Raw genomic sequence first — 19960 nt, forward strand, 5'->3', positions numbered from 1 at the left:
TATTGTTAACTATATATGTTAATGTGAGTTGAAATAATTAGTGTCGTCAGGATAGCTGGCTAATTGTGGCTGGAGCCTTGGCGCTGAACACAAAATATAGCCCGAATTAATTTATCCAGACAATTAAAGTAAATTCTTGAGTCTTTATTACTCTCATTCTAATAATAACAACCTGAACGTTTTAATGTGGTTCTCTAAGACGGACCAGCGTATAAGGCCACGTTAAATGTACAGTAAGCGCCACCTGTATGGAAAAATTGTAGTCAGCCGAGTCGCGTCGCATAATGATGACGTTACAGAAAACTGCGTGTTCCCCGGCAGAGTCGCAGATAGAATTCACGGGAGGCCCCTCTGTCTCCTGCATGGCTCGGATGAAGCTCACGCTTTTGGGTGTGTTCTAGCCCTAAGAACCGTTTTATACAGCTCTTGGTCTGCAAATATAAGTATTAAACAGCAAATGTGTGTTTTTATTTAAATAATGTAATTGTGAACTGGAGAGTCCTCTTCTGAAATACGGTGTTTGTATTCGTGCGGATGGAAATGCCTCTGGCTCGTCTCTGCGGGACTCTTGGCCGAGTGTGCGGTGCCTGTACGCGGCAGAGGAAGTGCCAGGTACCGTGTGTGCGAACATGGAGTTTGAGGACCTTGAGTACAGGGGATAAGGATCACGGTGGAAATGGGACTTCCAAGGAGACTTCAGAATCCCCGTTCACAGGTCCGCAGCATCCGCCCGGAGGACACGCGCCAGTGAGACTGGGCTCCAAGCGGCGTCCCCTGTCTCCCCTCGAGAGAATTAGCCGTCTTCTACCACAGGAAGCCTTGAGCCAGGAGGTGTGGGATTTGAGAGACGCCACAGCTAAGGGTCTGGAGAATGGTCAGGAGGAGAGGAGAAGTCTGAAATCACCACCGCCAATAGAGCAGGGATATGTTGAAGGTGGACCTTCTCCGACTGTTTCCGGGGAGAAGCCCCTTGGTGTCGGTGAGCTAGTTTTGGCTGAGTACCATGGGAGGTTCAGGCAGGAGTTCCGGAAGATGTTCCAGCTCCAGGAGAAGGGGTGCCTGCAGAGCCCGTGGGGGTTTCTTACCCACAGGGCTATCATGGGGCATATTTCCGGCACTGTCATGCGATTTTCTGGTGGAGCCCCTGTCCTCGTGAGACGCCCTAGCCTCGAGGAGTACGTCCTTTTGATGAGGAGAGCGCCTACCATTGCCTACCCTAAGGTATGCCGTTTCACTGCACCGCGTTTGCCAGTTTCACTCAAGCTCCAGAGGCGGTTTGTCTTCAAAACCTGTACTTGTTTATATCGTTCTGAGACCCATCAAAAAAAACTTTGGATATATTTCTAGAAAGTTATCCCCTCTCCAAATATCTGGCATTTAAAAGCACAGAATGTTCTCTATAAGGCACTTAGTACCGTAGAATGTAGCGTGTCCTCTGTAGAGCACACAGAAATCAGTGAATGGGTCTCAGGAGGACATACACACAAGTACTGCTGCTCTGATGTGGTCAGCTGTAAATGTTAACCGCATTTTCTCTTGCAGGATGCCAGTGCCATTCTGATGATGATGGATGTCACTGAGGGGGACAGTGTGCTGGAGTCGGGGTCTGGCTCAGGGGCCATGGCCCTCTTCCTGTCTCGAGCAGGTAATTTATACAGATTTATTTTTTATTTATTTTTAAGTGAATTGTGCAGTCGGTGGCTTCTGAATAGTGCCATCATCTTGTTTTTCAAGCTGCAGTGTTTGAACCTCTAGCTTACTTGAATTACTCAAGTGAAAACTACCCAGTTGTATAAAAGGGTAAATCAGTGTGCAAACTCGGTGTATGTCACGTTGGAGAAAAGCATCAGCTAAATGAATAAACAATAAGTTATATTAAGTAAATTGCCTAACAGTACTTTAGCAACGCACCTTTTGAGATATGAACCGATAACCTTCAGGTCTGCACTTTTCCACTGGGTTGTTTATTAAAGCCATGTGCATATTGTACTACTTTAGTAATATTCAATAAACTTCAAGTTTTGCTTGCTAATTTTCCCTTCTCAGACTTTCCTCTACCTCTGCTGTTGGTTTAGTGGATGTGTGTGTTTCAGAACCATGGTTGCAATGTGCTCAAGGAGCACCTTTCTATTACTGCAGTGGGCTCCAAGGGGACCGTGCTCAGCGTGGAGCTCAGGAAGGATCACCAACTACGGGCTGTGCGCAACTACCAGAATTGGCGCAAAGCGTGGAGCCTGCACCGCGGGGAGGAGTGGCCTGACAATGTCCATTTCCACAATGCTGATCTGCGGGCTGCAACAACCCTTCTCTCGGGACGGAGCTTCAACTCTGTAAGGAGAACACGCCTGTGCCTAAATACATGTGTGTGTTTAACATGGCCGTCCTGTATGAGCTGTGCATGTTTGTGTTTCAGGTTGCTCTGGACATGTTGAACCCACAGCTCGTGTTGCCCACAGTGTTTCCACACCTGCACACTGGGGGTGTGTGCACTGTTTATCAGGCCAAGTGAGCAGGCCACCCTTGTCAAGACTCGTTGTACAGGCAAATGGTCAAAAAACTGAATGTGTAATTCTTATACGACTCTTACAGGAGTTCTTACCCTGGTTTCTGTGGAAGGGCAGGCATGTTAATTACAACTGAACATTATACAAAAAGTATTACTAGGGTATTACAGTTCCATATGAAGGTAATTTTCAGTGCAGTAAACCAAATACAGTATTTTCAGTGAACTTGTCAAAGGACATTTTTCTAAAAGGGATCCGTAGCTTTCATCAGGTGAATTTTTCTTAAAGGGGTAGGAGGCCTAGAAGGGGTTACGAAAACTCGATCTAAGAGCAAATATTTATCAAATTATGATGCCCTTGGATCCATCACCAGGGGGTGCTGTCACAATGCATATTTCACAGAGGTGAGGAATTTTCCAAATAGTATTTACTGAATGTTTCTTCTTAACATACAGTTTGACGCAAGTTATAGATCTGCTGGAGGGGGTCCGAGTCTCCAGGCTCCCCATCCACTGTGAACGCATCATCGAGGTGCAGCACAAGGACTGGCTGGTGACCCTAGCCATCAAGAAAGATGGGAATTCCTCTGCCAGAGTGGCGCCACACACACAAAATGATGACAATGAAGAGGGGAAGGAATGCCAGTCTCAGGATGAGGAAATGGGTGATTTCAGCCTTTCCAAGCTACACCACTTGCTTATAAAACTTCTGCTCTTGTCTGTACAGCATTAAAATCAATGTTTCTCATTTTTGCTCATTGTTGAAATTACACATACGTTGACCTCTTTAGTCATATGAATCATTATTTGCTTGTAAGCTGTTAGACTGTTGTAACACAGTGTGTTTCTTTAGAAAACTTGGCTGAGCCAGCCCATGCCCCATTTGGCACTCTCCCCTACATAGCCCGACCTCATCATCATCAGACTTCCCACACCGGTAAGTGTTTATTGCACCCATTTTCAGTTGTGTTTCTCAGTGTGTGACTGTCACTACGTAAACTTTTGTGACTTGCAAGAACTCCCATTATCAGCAAAACTTACGTTTGCCTTTGACTACATCATAGGACTCCAAAAATAGTTATTGTTGAAAACTACATTCATCAATGAGGCGATGTAATGTTGGTCCTATACCACTGAAATTAAAATGTGTAACCTTAAAGGCTGATTTTCAGCGTGTTAAAAGTAAATGTAACTGAATTTCATATTGGAAAAATTTGTTCAAGTGATGTCAAAGTGAGCACTAAATGTGAAAATATTGCGCTGTTGTTCCAGCTTTCTTGGTGAAACTGCGGAAAGTGGTACCCCAGTGACCTACCAAAGGCCTTGATACCGGACATTTTTGAGGAGTTCTATACTGTATTTGGGAATTTCATTTTCTACTTTTCTCAATAAATACGTATTGAGTAGAACACAAACACTGTGAATGTTCTTTTAATTACAATCTTCTTTGTATGTAGCATTTAATTGCTCTCATCCTGGATTTTATCTTTCAAGATTGGGACAACTGGCAGAAATGGTTAATGTACCTACTGTATTGTAAAAGTGAAACTTTTTTTGGAAATGTTTGCTTAGAGAACACCATTACAAATGTTCAGTTACCAACTTTAAAAAATGTTTTCCTTTTTTCATCACTATTTGTTTCATGCCTCTTATTCGTACGTGGCATGATAGACTTAACATTCCTCATTGTAAAAAAGGTATTTTGTACTCATACAGCTGATTCCTTTAAGGAGTCAGTCTGTGTTCTTGTTACCTGTGTCCTGCACTGCCTGTAAAACACTAAGTGTATGGAACGCTGAAATTCTCCACATTGCACAAATTGAGCGTAAACAAAACAAATGGCCAAATCTAAACCGCTGATGTCAAACAGCCAGGTGGAACGAAATGGGCAAACGCACACATCCTGTTTTCCAAAACAAAACATGATCGTGTCAGTCAAAGAACAGCTTTGTCTTTCCTGCTATCATCAACAGCTTGTGCACAGCAGGGACGTGGTAGTCTAGAGCCTATCCCAGAAGGACAGGGACCAAGGAAGGATGCAACCATGAACTGGGCACCTGTCCATCACAGGGCAGCATCTCAGGCACACAAGAGAAATTTAGAGTCACCATTTCACCTGGAACCCATGTGAACACGAGGAGAACATGGAAACTGAAACCCACAACTCGAACCTACAGCCAGAAGTCATGAGACACCAGCGCTATCATTGTGCCTCCCAGGAACAACTTCTGGATATTGTTTTCATTTTCTAGGGATACTTTATTGCAAATCTTTCAGAGCCTGAAAGATAAGTAATAATAAGTTCTTCATTCTGGTAGCCATTAGTTGACTGTCTTCTTTGTTCGTATCTGTTTTTCTTGCTTTATGCCTGTGCTAAAGTGCTCTGTGTCACTGCGTGAGAAGAGCGCTCTATAAAAAATAAATTGAATTGAATTGAATTGAGCCTGGGGGTGCGGTGGCGCAGTGGGTTGGACTGGGTCCTGCTCTCTGGTGGGTCTGGGGTTTGAGTCCCGCTTGGGGTGCCTTGCGATGGACTTGTGTCCCCTCCCCCTCCAGCCTTACGCCCTGTGTTGCCAGGTTAGGCTCCAGCTCCCCGTCACCCCCTGTGGGACAAGCGGCTCAGACGATGTGTGAATTGAGCCTGGGAATTTTCTGTGCTCTTTTGCCCATTCAGCTCCTTCACAGTCCTACAGGTGGTCTAGGCATAAATTAACAGTTCACCTTTTGTGTTTAGCAAAATGCCTTTCCACTTATGGAACTTCGTATCAGCAAAAACAGAACTTGCCACATTGTTTCGTTTCTGAAGGAATGGCGCACTTTCGCTTTCCTTTATTTGTTGTGTGATTTTTTTTTTTTTTTTCCCTTACCGGTTCGATGTGCTCGCGGAACCTTTTATCCGCAGTCGGCGTGTGAGGGGGGGCGTCTTTCGGGCGGAGCCCGGAAGCGGAAGCGGCACTGCTGCGTGGCTCTTGAGAGAGTTCGTGTGCGCGCGCGCCCTGTATCTTCGAGGAGAGACGGAGGGGGCGAACCGCAGGGATTTGTGAGCCAGAGCCACCGCGAAACAGCCGGCAGGGAGAAGCATGACCGTGAATCTCACTGTGGACGAAACGAACCCGCCTCTGGGTGAGAATTTTCCCAGCAAAAAACTAAGTCGTGCCTTTTTTTTTTTTTTTTTTTTTTTTGTTCAGCTCCGGCGGCTCTTCACTCCCAGCAGCACGAGAGACGAGTGCCGTCGTGGCAGCGCTGCTGCCAGAGATGGAAAAATTAACAGACACACAAGCGCTCGTGTTTACATGCAAAATAATCATTCGACCGACTGAATTTAAGGTGGATATTGATATCGAGCGGCGGGGAGAGAGTTATTTACTGAATTACTCTGCGCGTTGCGTTGGTTTCCGCCTCAGAGTCAGTCAGTCAGTGAGTGCGTGCGCCGACGTGCTGCCTGCGACGGGCGCTCTCTCTGCAATGGAGTCCGTGTTGTTCATTTTCATTAAGCTGCTTTTTAACTCCACTGACCCGTGGTGCTGCGCTGAATCGCTGCCCTGCTGCAGAATCATGTGTGGAAATCATCTTCATTTAATCGCTCTTTTTCCAGCGCCACCGCGCGGCCGACAGGGGAGTGGCCGGCTGATGCAAGCGCTCGGAAAGAAAAGTGGGAAAGAGTCACGGTGTTGTTGTTGTTTTTGTGGCTCTATTAACTTGTGCGCTTAATGCGGCTGAGTAAATGCTCATATTAAAGAATGCGGCCATTTTAAATGGCAGCAAATTGAAAGTAGAGGAGAACATGGTTGCTGACATGACAGTGTGTATATATCATCATGTGTTACAACAGTAGCCCAGCTGTGTGTGTCGGTCTGTCCAGTGTCTGTATATTATATTACCTGTAGTATGTGCAAGTATGTGTCTGTGTATATATGTATGTATACGTGAGAAAAAATGCCTTCCTTACCATTTACTCAACTCACATTACTGCCCCTCTGTCCCTCCACCCCCCCTTACAGTGGTGTTACTGACAGCCCAGTATGTGAAGGATACCTCTGGGATCTCGGTGCAGGAAGGCAAGGAGACCACTCTACGTGTCTCTGAGTGAGTGCAGGACGCAAGACTCCGGCCGCTGTGCGCTGTTACACGCGCGTACTGTTTTGGTGGTTCCCTCTTCTTTTTTTTTTTTTTTCCCCCCTTTTCTTTTTTTGGTCCTTTCCCTTTAATTACCATGCATACGTGGCAGGGCACATTCTTGTCTATTTTTCTTTAGAGCTCGCGAGAGACTTGCTCTGAGCTCCTAAATGAAACATTAGTGGACCGATGTCAAGTGCTTAAATTGAGTTAGTGGCGTAGTGGAAGGGGCTTTTAAATGCCTGCAGCACAGATGCGATCTTTAGGCCATTTATGATTTAGAAAAATCTACAAAGGTGACCTAACTCCTCGCTTTCGTTTATTTCCCCCCAGCTCAGTACAGTTCTGTGATGTAAACTCCATCTTGCGCTACTTAGCGCGGATAACGCCCAGCCTGGGGTTATATGGCTCCGACTTCATGGAACAGGCTGAGGTGAGTAGGAAAACAGTCAGCTGTGAACATGAACAATCAGTAGGAGTGGCTTGTGAATCTACACACTCATCGTATTACTGTAATATTTGTGTAACATCCAGAATTACTGTTGTTTTTACATCTTGTTCTCCCAGTATTATTCTAACACACTTCCCCACCCATCAGGTGGACCACTGGTTGGAGTTTGCTTACCGCCGTGTGTCTGGGCAGTCTTCCCTGACCCCTGCCCTGGAGGATCTGGACAAAGCCTTGGCCCTCCGCACCTTCCTGGTGGGGTACACCGTGACTCTCGCTGATCTGTCCGTGTGGGCAGCTCTCAAAGGTCAGCATTTTTCACTCGGTAGCAGTACTTCAGCACCGACTGTTCCTGTGCCACGGCCTGTGTTCCGTGTGATATTCTGTCAGACCTCTTTAATTCACAAAACATTTTTTTTTTTCTTGCTTACAGGAAGTAGTGGGTGGCCGGCAATCCTGGACAAATCCGGTCCATTCCCTCACATCCACCGCTGGTTCTCTTTTTTGAGCTCCCAGGCACCGTTCAACAGTGTGGGGAGCAAGATGTGCAGCGGCAACACTGCCCCAAACAGCAGTGTGGTGAGGAGGTCCACTGTGTCGCATCCTTAATTCCTTGACAGTATGCAGTGCAGCTGTGCTAAGACTCTTTCTTCCAATGCACATCCCCACTTCAGCCCAGAGATAAGAAGCAGGACGTGGGGAAGTTTGTGGAGCTACCCGGTGCCGAGATGGGGAAAGTGATCGTCCGGTTTCCACCCGAAGCCAGTGGGTGAGTTTCATGGCAGAATTTATTATATGGGTAATTAAAAAAACTTCATCATTAATTAATTATCCAGTAACTGAAGGGAATAAAACCTGCACGGCAGAGTGCTGTGATGGGTTTTTTTGTTGTGATCATCAGCTTGTCTTCCAGAAAAATGTCTGTGATTTAAGCTTGGCAGGGAGGGGGGGTTTAATTCATTTGACATTTAGTCAGTGATGAGATTTTCCCTAAAGTGATACAGAGCTGAGAGTAAACAAATGTGCATCGGCAACAAATGAAGAGCTGTAGGCACACACAGGATGCACATCTGGATCCTCACGTACCATCACATCCCTCAAGTAGTTACTTGTGGAAGAGATATTCGAGCAGCAAATACATAGATAATGTAGTAGATAGCCGATGGGGGTCTTTTATATAACTGTCAACAAATCAGGAGACAAATGGGTCTGATAGAGATGGGTTTGAGACCTTTCCTGATTTCTGGGAAGTATACAGAAGTTTGGAACACTGAGAAACTGTGGGCTTTGTGATTTGGACCCCTTGTGAGTAGAACTGCCAAGTGGCCAGAGGTGAAGGAACACAGTGCTCTTTGTGGGTTGCAGCGGGTGATCGGGTTGATTTAGTGTCTCGTCTTTTGCTTCAATGTCTTTGAGGTATTTGCACATCGGACATGCCAAAGCAGCACTTCTGAACCAGCACTACCAGGTCACCTTCAAGGGCAAGCTGATCATGCGCTTTGACGATACCAACCCAGAGAAGGAGAAGGAGGACTTTGAGAAGGTACAAAACCTTGCCGCTATCCGTCTGCATTAGTAACTGCAGATTTCTCTGACTTCCTCTGAACCACTAATGTTAAAAATGTCTCCATAGTAATCAAAAGATACATTTTGAGTCCTTTTCTCTACTGTGGTACTGTTGTTCAAGGTACTTATATTAAATTGATACGGTAAACATTACTCTGCTGTCTGAATGAGTAGTATAAAATATAAACCTAATATTGAGTCACTGTATCAGTAAGCTAAATCATTTGTCCAAGCTAGTTATGTCTCCCTGACCACATTCTGCCTGTGTTCCCGTGTCCATTAGGTCATCCTGGAGGACGTAGCCATGCTGCAGATCAAGCCAGATCAGTTCACTTACACCAGCGACCACTTCCCCACCATCCTAAAGCTGGGCGAGCAGCTGTTACAGGAGGGCAAGGCCTATGTGGATGACACACCACCTGACACCATGAAGCAGGAGCGCGACCAGAGGATCGAGTCCCGGCACCGCAACAACTGTGAGCACAGATGCCTCACAACTCGTGATCCCCACCATGTAGTAGTTGAGGAGCCACATGGGATATGCTCTTAATCCGTGCAACAGCTGTGAGCTCAAAGGCAGAGTTTTGAGAGACTGTAGTTGTTGTGAGCATGGTGGTTAACCTCCCAGGCACATCGTGGCCCCACCTTCCCCCTCAGCGTTGGTACACAATCGACTCCAGCCCGAAACAGGTTTCTCAACATGCTAGGCCCTGTTTCACGAGCTCCTGCATTTACCACTCTTCCCTCCAGCGGTGGAGAAGAACCTGCAGATGTGGGAGGAGATGAAAGCAGGAACAGAGTATGGGCAGACATGCTGCGTAAGGGCCAAGATAGACATGAGCTCCAACAACGGCTGCCTGCGCGACCCCACCCTTTTCCGATGCAAGAACAAGCCCCATCCACGCACAGGCAACATGTACAAGTCAGTAGCGTTGTTGACTCTGTCCCCCAGTCTTTATTTCCTATCAGTCTTTAGGCACAGTGTGCTTGCAGAAACCAAATGGTGGGTGGGGCGATGGCTCCCAAGGGAGCACTGCAGGGATGGTGTAAAACAGGTGGATTTCTGGGTCCGCTAGACAGTGATCCTCTTCCTCCCTCCCCTGCAGAGTATACCCTACATACGACTTTGCCTGCCCCATCGTGGACAGCCTGGAGGGCGTGACCCACGCCCTGCGGACCACCGAGTATCACGACCGCGATGAGCAGTACTACTGGGTGATCGAAGCCCTGGGACTGCGCAGGCCCTACGTGTGGGAATATGCTCGGCTGAACCTCAACAACACGGTCCTCTCCAAGAGGAAGCTCACCTGGTTTGTGGAGCAGGGCCTGGTGGATGGCTGGTGAGACTCTGTCAGTTTGATTTTCCTTTGTTTTTCCCCAGTGTTGGAGATGCTGGGCCATCTGGTGAGGTTGTTTAGTCTCAGGGCAAATGAAACGAAAACTAAACCTGGTTGTGATCTCACCAGGGTGCCTTTTATATGTATTGGTTGATTTAAGAGGCTCTTTGTCTTCACACACACACACACACACATTCAGGGATGACCCACGTTTCCCCACGGTCCGTGGCGTCCTGCGCAGAGGGATGACGGTGGAGGGACTCAAACAGTTCATTGCGGCACAGGTCAGTGGCTAGTTTGGTAATTTGGGCATTACAATGGCTTCTTGGAAGGGCTTCAAGTTCAAATCACTCAAGTTTTCTGTCTCCCTGTTCATCCCCTTCATTGTCTAGGGTGGATCCAGATCTGTTGTCAATATGGAATGGGACAAGATCTGGGCATTCAATAAGAAGGTGAGTGTGACCTGTGACCTACTTGTCCCATCTGGAGCTGTACTGATTAACTGTACAGTAACTCTGCACCTCCTCCTTGGCCTGACAACCTTGTGTAACCTGTAGCATGCCCACCTGGCCCTGATCCCTCCTTGCCACATTTTCTCTCAGCTGACATGTTCACTACTGGGCTTCTGAGTGTTTGTGTCTTTGAGTAAAGCTGTGCCCTGCAAGGAAATGATGCGCTGCTCATCACTGTCAGCAGGGAATGGTACTGGTCATCCCTTTTACAGTAAAGCGGCTTACAATGTTAAGGTCAGAATTATTAAAAGCTTACAATTATTTACCCATTTATACAGCTGGCTAATTTTACTGAAGCAGTTTAGGGTAACTACCCTGCTCAAGGGTACCACAGCCTGAGGTGGGGATCGAACTTGTGACTTTTGGGTCCAAAGGCAGTAGCTCTAAGCACTGCACTGTTGGCTGTCCTCACTGGCATCTGTGTACCCTGTGTCTCGATTTCTGTTGTGTATTCATGTTGGACTGGAGTGACAGAGCTTTACCTTAATTAGGATATTTTAGTTAAAGGAAGTTGTGGATGTTTGGATCCCCTGGTGTCCTACACCAGCCTGAGGGCTCTAGAAGGAAATGTTGCTATAGCAGTATCTGAGGTCACCCAAAGGTGTAGTTATGTCTTTAGATACCTTATTTTGGCCTTCACTGTTGTTTATGCATGATGGCATTGATCTTATGCTCTTTACCTGTCTTGTCCTAACCTGCTTCCCCCATCACTTATGGTTACTGTGTGTCTTCCAGCCCATCTCTTTTGTCCATTTCCTGTTCTTCAGCCCCATTGGTCACCCCCCCCCCCCCCAAAGCTCCACCCACTGAGATTCATGTTCTCTGAATTTTTATAATCTTTACTTGGTTTCAGCTATTCCTTCCATGTCTAGAGTTTCTCTTATTCCTTGTCTCATTTTGCTGCTCTGCCTCATATTCCCTCCTTCCACTCAATTTATCAGCAGTTTTTGACTGGCCTGTATGAATTAGCATTTTAATTTGGCTGTGTGATATTGCTAAGATGTGGTTCTGTCCGGGTGCCGGGGCCAAGTTCAGGCAGTGACTTGTAGTTCCGGAGCGGGGAGCGGGGGACCGGGGAGTGTGCTGTATTCATCTTGTCTCAGCTGTCTTGATCTCAGTCTTCTGTGTTGGACATTAAACACTCGAATCTCACTCTTCTGTTTCCAAGCTGCCAATTAGCTGTGTGAAGGTACTCCTCCTCCTCCTCCTCGTTCCGCTCCGACGCATTTTCCCCATCTCCTCTCCCCTCCACCATGGACTCCCAAAATAAATAATCAAAGTATCATCTTTATGTTCAGTGTGGCATGTGAACAAACAGCCACATTAATATTATATCTATGACTAGAATGTGTCCCCCCCTAAGAAATTAAACTTTTACAATATTGGTAAACAAGTTGAACATCATTGGTTTGTGTGGAGAGGAATCTACCAGCATCCCCATGTCTTGTTTCCTTCTATTTTGCCTGGTGCTGTGTGTGTGTGTGTGTGTGTGTGTGTGTGTGTGTGTGTGTGTGTGTGTGTGTGTGTGTGTAAAACCCTGTCTTCCCGGCAGCTTGTGTGACAGTAATGATCACAACGACCACAGGGGGATCATTTTATAGTTTAATCCTCCCAGTTTGATAAACACTGGAAAACTAGTGTTATTTACTTTTTTAAAACCACAGAGAGTAGTAGGAGATTTTAAGGTGGGCTCAGCTTCACTTGACATTTCTCACCGTTTCACAGCTGTCATGGTGGCAGTTTTACAGGTTCACATTAAAATACCATGGGGGACGGGGTAGGGTTTCGTGGCACACAAAGTACTAAAGTATGACTCTCTAGGGGACATTCTCGCTCTTTCTGCTTTTATTCATTTGTGATCCCTCCCTCCCCCACCTGCTCCATAGCATCTAAGAGCAGGGTTCCAGTTTCTACTCTTGCGGTGCTGTTAAATTCACACTGATAATGGAGGTCCACTGGGAGGCAAACTGTAGCCCTGCTCACATCCGCTGTGTGTGACCCAGTCTAGTTTCCACGCCTTGGTTTGTGTGATCAACATCAGTATATTGTGTTTTTCAGCCATTATGAGTCTATTGCCATTTGTTCCTAAGTCTCTTCTCCTTCTTCCCCTGCTCCACTTTGCTGTCCAGGTGATTGACCCTGTGGCCCCCAGATATACCGCCCTCCTGGAGTCTCAAGTGGTTCCAGTGTCTATCCCTGAGGCTCAACAGGAGGTGAAGGAAGCAGCCAAACACCCCAAGGTATCTTCTTTGTAGCTACTCTTTTCCTGTAGCAATCAGGACAGTCCAGAGGCTTTCTGTGTTGTGGATTGTACATGCAACTGCTGCCTCTTCCACCTGTAGAACCCAGACGTCGGGATGAAACCTGTGTGGTATGGACCACGAGTGCTCATAGAGGGAGCCGATGCAGAGACCTTTTCTGAGGGAGAGACAGTCACTTTCATCAACTGGGGCAACATCATTATCACGAAGATCCAAAGGTATGCATCTCCCAGGCATCATACTTGAATGACAGAAATTGTCACTGCACGTGTTGCCTTTGAAAAATTTAGAAAATTTCGGCCGATGCCACAGGCCACCTCCCCCTCGCAGACCAATTAACACCATGGTGCGTCTTTTCTTCTTCCCTGATAGAGACGGCAGCGGTACGATCACGTCTCTGGAGGGCCGTCTGAACCTAGAGAACACGGACTACAAGAAGACCACCAAGATCACGTGGCTGGCAGACACACCCTGCGCGCCCCTCGTTCCCACAGTGTGCGTTAACTACCAGCACCTCATCTCAAAGCCTGTGCTAGGCAAGGACGACGACTTCAAGGACTACATCAACAGGAACAGCAAGGTAAGAACCAGAAAGGCTACCATGGATACGCGTTCCGAACATGAACATTTCATCTATTCTTGACTTTCGGAATCGGAGGAGAGGCCTGATCTGCTGGTACTACACTGGATCTGCAGTTGTTCAATCTTTTCTTTTTGCCCTTTCGGTCTTAGCTGGAGGAGAAAATGATAGGCGATCCCTGTCTGAAGGACTTGAAGAAGGGTGACATCATTCAGCTGCAGAGGCGGGGTTTCTACATTTGTGACCAGCCCTATGAGCCAGTCAGGTGACAGTTCCCCGGGGTGATGCCTGCAGTCTGCTTTGATTTTTAATTTTTTGGATTGGTGCTAGAGTTGTCTAGCCAGTTGGTGTTGATCTTGAGTAAATCACAAACTGGAAGTGATTTAATAGTTTCTAAGTCTTTTTTCACAAAGACGTGTGCTTCCCCCTTAACACAGCCCCTATAGCTGTAAGGAGAGCCCGTGTGTGCTTCTGTATATCCCTGATGGACACACTAAAGAAATGCCCACTGCTGGCTCCAAGGAAAAGAACAAGAGCCAGGTGGTCTCCAAACCCGTAAGTTTGAAGGTTCTCACTGCCTTGGGTTTTTTTTAGTGACTGTTAGAAATGTGTGGTTTGGTGAGCTGGTCTCCAAGGCACCCAGGAGGCTGTTCCTCTCTTTACCTGTTGTGCATTAAGGTGAAGGCAGAGACCACCTCCCAGGCTAAGTCAAAACCAGCCCCTAGCCCTTCCCCCAGTGCCGCTGCCGCCGGAGATGCAGGTGCAGTGTTCTCTGCCATCGTGGCACAGGGTGAGAATGTTCGCACCCTGAAGGCCAACAAGGCTCCCAAGGAACAGGTGGACGAGGCTGTGAAGCAACTTCTGTCCCTGAAGGCTCAGTTCAAAGATCTCACGGGACAGGATTACAAACCAGGCATGGCCCTTCCTGGTCCTGCCGCTGCATCTTGTAGCCCCTCCTCTGACTTCACCTCCTGCCCATATGAGCGTGTGGCCCAGCAGGGGGAGGTAGTAAGAAAGCTGAAGGCAGAGAAAGCTCCCAGGGTGAGAAGCAGCATGAAGAGCTGTTTTAATTTGACATGTTGTAATTTAATGTGTTATGTGTGACATTTTTTTTGCTTGTCTAATTTCAGGATAAGCTTTTAATATTTGCCTGTATTTCTCTATATTTTCTCCACATTTCTTAAAATTCAGTGTAAAACATAAAAAATGGTGTCCTTTGACAGATTTTAGGATGTTGACCTTACTAGTTTTGACATCTTTCATTCCAGGACCAGATTGATGCTGCAGTCAAGCAGCTTCTTGCTTTGAAAGAGGAGTTCAAGAAGTTGACAGGGCAGGAATATAAGCCTGGCATGGCTCCTCCCAGGGAGGCCCCTGTGCAGTTCAGCCCACCCCCAGTACAGACCCCCTGTGATTCCATCACAAGGCTGTATGAGCGTGTTGCGGAGCAGGGAGAGGTGGTCAGGAAGTTGAAGGCAGAGAAAGCTCCCAAGGTGAGGGAGATTCCTTCCTTTTTTCTTGTTTTTATCCCCACACATCCCAGATGTTTTCATAACCCCCTCTTTCTTTCCTCCATGTCTTTGTATTATATCTTCAGGATCAAGTAGATGCAGCAGTAAAACAGCTGCTTGCTCTCAAAGCAGAGTACAAACAGCATACAGGGCAGGAGTACAAACCAGGGGCGGCTCCTCCTGCAAACTCCGCCCCTGTCAAAGCAGACCAGGCTCCCATTACATCTGGCTCATCCCAGGAGGCTCAGGCCTTATATTCTCAGGTTGCTCAGCAAGGGGAGATAGTGAGAACCCTAAAGTCATCTAAAGCCCCTAAGGTGAGATTGTCTTAACTGCTCAGGTGTCATGTGTAAACCGTTACTGTGGATGGAGTGTATTGTGCTGGTACAAATGTGATGTTTGGCTCTGTGACCTCAGGACCAAGTGGACAGTGCTGTGAAAAGGCTTCTGGAACTCAAAGCACAGTACAAAGCCCTTACGTGTGTGGAGTACCACCCTGTGGAGGCCGCTGGGGGAGGTGGGGGTGGCAGCGAGGACAAGAGCCGCAAAGACCGCGAGAACAAATCTGAGAAGCAGAGCGGAGCAGGAGGTGGGCGCAAGCAGCATGGCACAGACAAGCAGCCCCAGGGACAGGAGGCGAGTCAGGGGGCCGGAGGAGCAGGTGATGGACAGGGATCTAAGAAACAGACACGGTAAGAGGGGTTTCCATAGCGGAGGATTTTGGGTAGTGAACCGTGAAAGGCTTGTGATAAGTCCATCACGTGATTGTGATTAAGTCCATTACGTTCATCATGTGGGCTAGAACTATCACTGTACTTAACCTGCTCTCTTTTGCTGTGGCTTCAGATTGGGTCTGGAAGTAAAGAAGGAAGAGAATCTGGCTGAGTGGTACTCTCAGGTATGACACCAAGCTGAAGTGTGTGTGGAGTGGTCAGTTGTTCTTTTGTCCTTGTACCAGTGGTCCACAATCCTGAGTCTTACTAGCCTGCTTCTCTGAATGCCCCTTCCTTCGCCACCACCACATAACGTTGGGGTTTAACCCCTTGATCCCAGGTCATCACCAAGGCCGAGATGATTGAGTACTACGACGTGAGCGGCTGCTACGTGCTGCGGCCCTGGTCATACACCATCTGGGAGGCCATCAAGGAATTCTTTGACAAAGAGATCAAGAAGCTGGGTGTGGAGAACTGCTATTTCCCAATGTTCGTGTCCCAGGCTGCACTGGAGAAGGAGAAGACCCACATCGCAGACTTCGCACCCGAGGTAGAGGGGCAGGGGAATGCAGGAAGGAACAGGGAGCCTGAAGGTCATAAATTACCAGTTTGAAACTCTGGAATAACTGTAGGAGTAGTTGGATGCATGTGAACTGCTCTTACCTGCAGTGGAGCAATGCTTTTCTTCTTATGCTGAAATGTGGGCGGAATCTTTGAGGGACAGGTTTCAGAGGACTGTGCCCAGCTATGCATCAGTCGAGTCTTCGTATACCTCCCTGCAGGTGGCGTGGGTGACCAGGTCTGGGAAAACCGAGCTAGCCGAACCCATCGCAGTTCGACCCACCAGTGAGACAGGTTTGCACTGCCCCCTGTAGGCCATGCTGGTTGCACATATTCCTCAACTGGCTGTTCCAGAGCCTGGAAAAGTACCACACCCAGCCAGTAGCACGTTACGTTTCTGGCTTGAGTCCCATCAGCTTCGGATTTAGCTGGTCTGAGCCACTGGAATGTCAGCATGCAGCAAACACTGAAGGTCTACATGAACCTGCATGCTTCATTACTCAGCTCTCTCTCTGTCTTCGACTTCTTCTAGTGATGTATCCTGCCTACGCCAAGTGGGTCCAGTCACACAGAGACCTGCCCATAAAACTCAACCAGTGGTGCAACGTTGTGGTTAGTGTTACATTCCCAGATTCATTTACATTTTTATAATTGCCTTTTTTTTCTTTACTGTTCCATTCCATATTCCTAATTAGTAATCCTTACAATCAACATCCCTTTTTCTGGCTTAGAGATGGGAGTTCAAACATCCACAGCCCTTCCTGAGGACGCGAGAGTTCCTGTGGCAGGAGGGACACACTGCTTTTGCCACCAAGGAGGAGGCTGCAGAGGAGGTAAAGACACACATTCTCACGTGTCATTAGATGTTCTGGTGTTGAGCCAGAATGGAGGTCCTGGCAGCTTTAGCCCAAATGGCAGTTGTCTCCTCCTACTTTGTCAAACATTAGCTTTAGATTTCCTGACTCCTGTTTGTACTTTTTTTTTTTTTTTTTAACCTGAGTCAGCTGAAGTGGATGTGGCAGTTTGGGTTGTTTACTGCATATTTTTGTTATCATTTGTGTCTTGATTGTTTTCTTAGCTGCTTTAAGTAATAGCAATGGTCAAAGATTATATGTGAGCTCCACTACCCTCTTTGCACCTACACATTACAAATAGCTGCCTTCCCCATATCTTCCCCCCCCCCCCCAAGGTGCTCCAGATCCTGGACCTGTATGCCCGTGTGTACGAGGAGCTCATGGCCATTCCTGTGGTGAAGGGCCGCAAGACTGAGAAGGAGAAGTTTGCTGGGGGTGATTACACCACCACGGTGGAGGCCTTTATCTCTGCCAGTGGAAGAGCCATCCAGGTAGGTCCCCCAGAGCCAAGTTGAAACTCCCCACTTTTGGAAGACTGGCAACATTTCTAGAGGTGTAGAGCTTGTAGGTTGCGCTCACCCCAAAAACAACAGGCTACAGTTTCAGGACATCTGACTCCTGTGAAAATGGCATAGCAGTAGCAAGGACTTGGCCCAACACCAACGGAAAGGTTTGAGATTCCTCAAGATGGGTGTTTTCTTATTAATTCCGTCCCCCACAGGGTGCCACTTCCCACCATCTGGGCCAGAACTTCTCCAAGATGTTCGAGATCATGTTTGAGGACCCGAAGAAACCCGGTGAGAAGCAGCTGGCCTACCAGAACTCTTGGGGCATTACCACTCGCACCATCGGGGTCTTGACTATGGTTCATGGGGATAACCAGGGTCTTGTTCTGCCCCCCAGGGTGGCCTGTCTGCAGGTGAGGAACGCATTGAGCGGGAGGGCTGCAGGGGGCGGCAGGGGACATAGAGTGGCGATGAGATGATTCAGCCCATTCGTCACGTTTCTTCTCCCAGGTGATCATCATCCCCTGTGGCATCACTGCCTCCCTGCCTGAGGCTGAGAAGGACGGTCTGCTGGCCCAATGCTCCAAGTACCTCTTGAGGCTGCAGAAGAGCAGCATTCGAGTGAAGGTCGATCTACGAGACAACTACTCCCCTGGATGGAAGTTCAACCACTGGGAGCTGAAGGTGAGCCCCTCGCGCTCCTCTACCCTGCCCTACTGTGTGTGTGTATATAGAACTGCGCTGAACGCACTCACTCGTCCATCATCAGGGGGTCCCGGTGCGTCTGGAGGTGGGGCCCAAGGACTTGAAGCTGGGGCAGTGCGTGGCAGTGAGGAGGGACACAGGCGAGAAGATCACTCTTCCTGAGGCTGAGGTCGAGAGCCGGCTGACACACCTTCTGGAGGACATCCAGAACAACCTGTTCAAGAGGTACCAAGTGTGTGCGCACGCGCACGCACGCACACACAGTGTGCCATTCCTGGAAGTGTGAAGCATTGACGTACACAGAGATAAGAAAAAGTGTTTGGAACGAGGCTTCTGTAAACGTTGCCTGTGAGTGAGGGGCTTTAGAAAAGTTTTTAAAGGTCTCTGTGCCTTGCGCTCTCGCCCACAGGGCCTCAGACGACCTGGAGAAACACATGGTCGCAGCGGACACCATGGAGCAGTTCCAGAGGGAGCTGGACCAAGGCAGGGTGAGTGAATGAGGAGAAGGGGATGGAGCTTGAGGTCTGGGAGGAACAGGTTGGGGGTGGGGGGTCCTTATCGAATCCTTTTTGGTTCATTATCGCTATCAGCTGGGTTGCACCATCGGTTACTGTGCTAATCCTGCTGGTTATAAATTAAAGATAAAAAATTGTTTAGTTTGCTACTGGACTAATAATACCTTCATTTGGACATCTGCAGATTGTCCAGATCCCCTTCTGTGGGAAGATTGAGTGTGAGGACTGGATTAAGAAGATCACGGCCAGGTAAATTCTCCCAGATTCCTTGGGGTTTATCATTCTGCAGTTTTGATTTGTGGTGGTGGTGTTCACTGCCCCCCCCCCCCCTTACCCATCCCAAAGGGACCAGGACCTGGAGCCCGGAGCCCCCTCTATGGGTGCCAAGAGCCTGTGCATCCCCTTCAAACCCCTGAAGACCCTGCAGGCCGGCCAGGCGTGTGTGTGTGGGAAGGAGCCGGCACAGTTCTACACGATGTTTGGTCGCAGTTACTGAGGGGGGGGGGGGTGCCATTTCCTCCCGTTTCTCCCCACCCCTCTCCTGGTCAGGTCCTTGATATAGTTCTCTAACACCTAGAGATAGATTGTCCACCCTCTACTGTTCTCAGGATTGTACAGTTGTACGTTGGAGAGGAGCTCAAGGAAGTCCAGAAAGGTCCACATTGAAACTGTCCCTTGTGTTATTATTAAAAAAAAAAAAAAAAAAGTAAAGAATTCCTCCCAGGTGAACACAGGTGTGGCCCCTGAGCCGAGCTGCAAGTCCTTCGCCGTGTTGTCATGGGGGCCGAGTCCTGAATGTGAGCTCCAGTAAAAGCACTTGTGCCCCACGCCATTGGAGTGACTTGTGAGTTTCATCGTTTTCTGTAGTAGAACCAAACTAATAAAAAAGGATTCTCAGTACCTGTTTCTCGAGTTATTCTTGAACCTGGAACTAGTTTGTTTTGTTATGCTTTTCTTCAGTGACTCACTAAGTTTGTATGCTATGTGGTTTATACATTTTAACACCTGGTTAATTTTTACTGTCTCGGTTCAGGGTAAATGCCTTGATCAAGGGCACTATGTCAGGAAGTGGCATTTAAAACTGGGTCTCTGAACTGAAGCACTGAAAGCAGTATGCCGCCTGCTGCAATGAAGACTTTTTTAAATGGCAATAATCGTAATTTTAAAATCAATCTCTTGTAGACGTTTTTCACAACAGAACACTCCGCACATCTCGATCCGTTGCGTCCTCATTTCAACAGATGCACAACAGGTGAGGCACCTGTAAGAGAA

The 19960-nt window shown here is 47.8% G+C and overlaps 2 protein-coding genes across 3 annotated transcripts; both read left to right on the forward strand.

The window, feature by feature from the left end:
- Positions 1 to 7: 7 nt before the first annotated feature.
- Positions 8 to 3880, forward strand: trmt61b (tRNA methyltransferase 61B). Its single transcript, XM_018733425.2, has 7 exons — positions 8 to 1221; positions 1543 to 1645; positions 2140 to 2330; positions 2414 to 2505; positions 2960 to 3168; positions 3357 to 3440; positions 3776 to 3880. The coding sequence occupies exons 1-7, from the start codon at positions 535 to 537 to the stop codon at positions 3811 to 3813; spliced, it is 1404 nt and encodes a 467-aa protein (XP_018588941.2). The 5' UTR covers positions 8 to 534; the 3' UTR covers positions 3814 to 3880.
- A 1554-nt stretch (positions 3881 to 5434) lies between these two features.
- On the forward strand, positions 5435 to 19588 carry eprs1 (glutamyl-prolyl-tRNA synthetase 1). Of its 2 annotated transcripts, XM_018731939.2 has the most exons (34): positions 5435 to 5626; positions 6505 to 6589; positions 6953 to 7052; positions 7218 to 7374; positions 7501 to 7646; positions 7742 to 7836; positions 8484 to 8610; positions 8917 to 9109; positions 9384 to 9555; positions 9740 to 9973; positions 10170 to 10254; positions 10363 to 10422; positions 11651 to 11671; positions 12612 to 12722; positions 12825 to 12961; positions 13116 to 13323; positions 13476 to 13588; positions 13761 to 13878; positions 14002 to 14364; positions 14592 to 14816; positions 14921 to 15151; positions 15252 to 15526; positions 15681 to 15732; positions 15888 to 16097; positions 16330 to 16402; positions 16641 to 16720; positions 16840 to 16941; positions 17298 to 17453; positions 17684 to 17881; positions 17979 to 18152; positions 18238 to 18398; positions 18583 to 18661; positions 18873 to 18937; positions 19034 to 19588. In XM_018731939.2, the coding sequence occupies exons 1-34, from the start codon at positions 5584 to 5586 to the stop codon at positions 19182 to 19184; spliced, it is 4800 nt and encodes a 1599-aa protein (XP_018587455.2). In that variant the 5' UTR covers positions 5435 to 5583; the 3' UTR covers positions 19185 to 19588. The 2 variants fall into 2 exon arrangements, with proteins under 2 accessions (XP_018587455.2, XP_018587464.2); XM_018731948.2 differs by lacking the exon at positions 11651 to 11671 and having other exon boundaries at positions 19034 to 19278.
- Positions 19589 to 19960: the final 372 nt, after the last annotated feature.

The sequence above is a fragment of the Scleropages formosus genome, chromosome 15, assembly GCF_900964775.1.
Source record: "Scleropages formosus chromosome 15, fSclFor1.1, whole genome shotgun sequence".
Classification (NCBI taxonomy): Eukaryota; Metazoa; Chordata; class Actinopteri; order Osteoglossiformes; family Osteoglossidae; genus Scleropages; species Scleropages formosus.

What these genes read in the sequence shown, in the direction of transcription:
- eprs1 (XM_018731939.2), top strand. Translation starts at nt 5,584, where the DNA reads ATGACCGTGAATCTCACTGTGGACGAAACGAACCCGCCTCTGG. An exon ending in ACATCAACAGGAACAGCAAG is followed by an intron (nt 13,324 to 13,475) that starts GTAAGAACCAGA and finishes TTTCGGTCTTAG; the next exon opens with CTGGAGGAGAAAATGATAGG. An exon ending in CAGCCCTATGAGCCAGTCAG is followed by an intron (nt 13,589 to 13,760) that starts GTGACAGTTCCC and finishes CCCTTAACACAG; the next exon opens with CCCCTATAGCTGTAAGGAGA.
- trmt61b (XM_018733425.2), top strand. Translation starts at nt 535, where the DNA reads ATGGAAATGCCTCTGGCTCGTCTCTGCGGGACTCTTGGCCGAGTGTGC. An exon ending in CTACCATTGCCTACCCTAAG is followed by an intron (nt 1,222 to 1,542) that starts GTATGCCGTTTC and finishes TTTCTCTTGCAG; the next exon opens with GATGCCAGTGCCATTCTGAT. An exon ending in GTCTCAGGATGAGGAAATGG is followed by an intron (nt 3,169 to 3,356) that starts GTGATTTCAGCC and finishes GTGTTTCTTTAG; the next exon opens with AAAACTTGGCTGAGCCAGCC.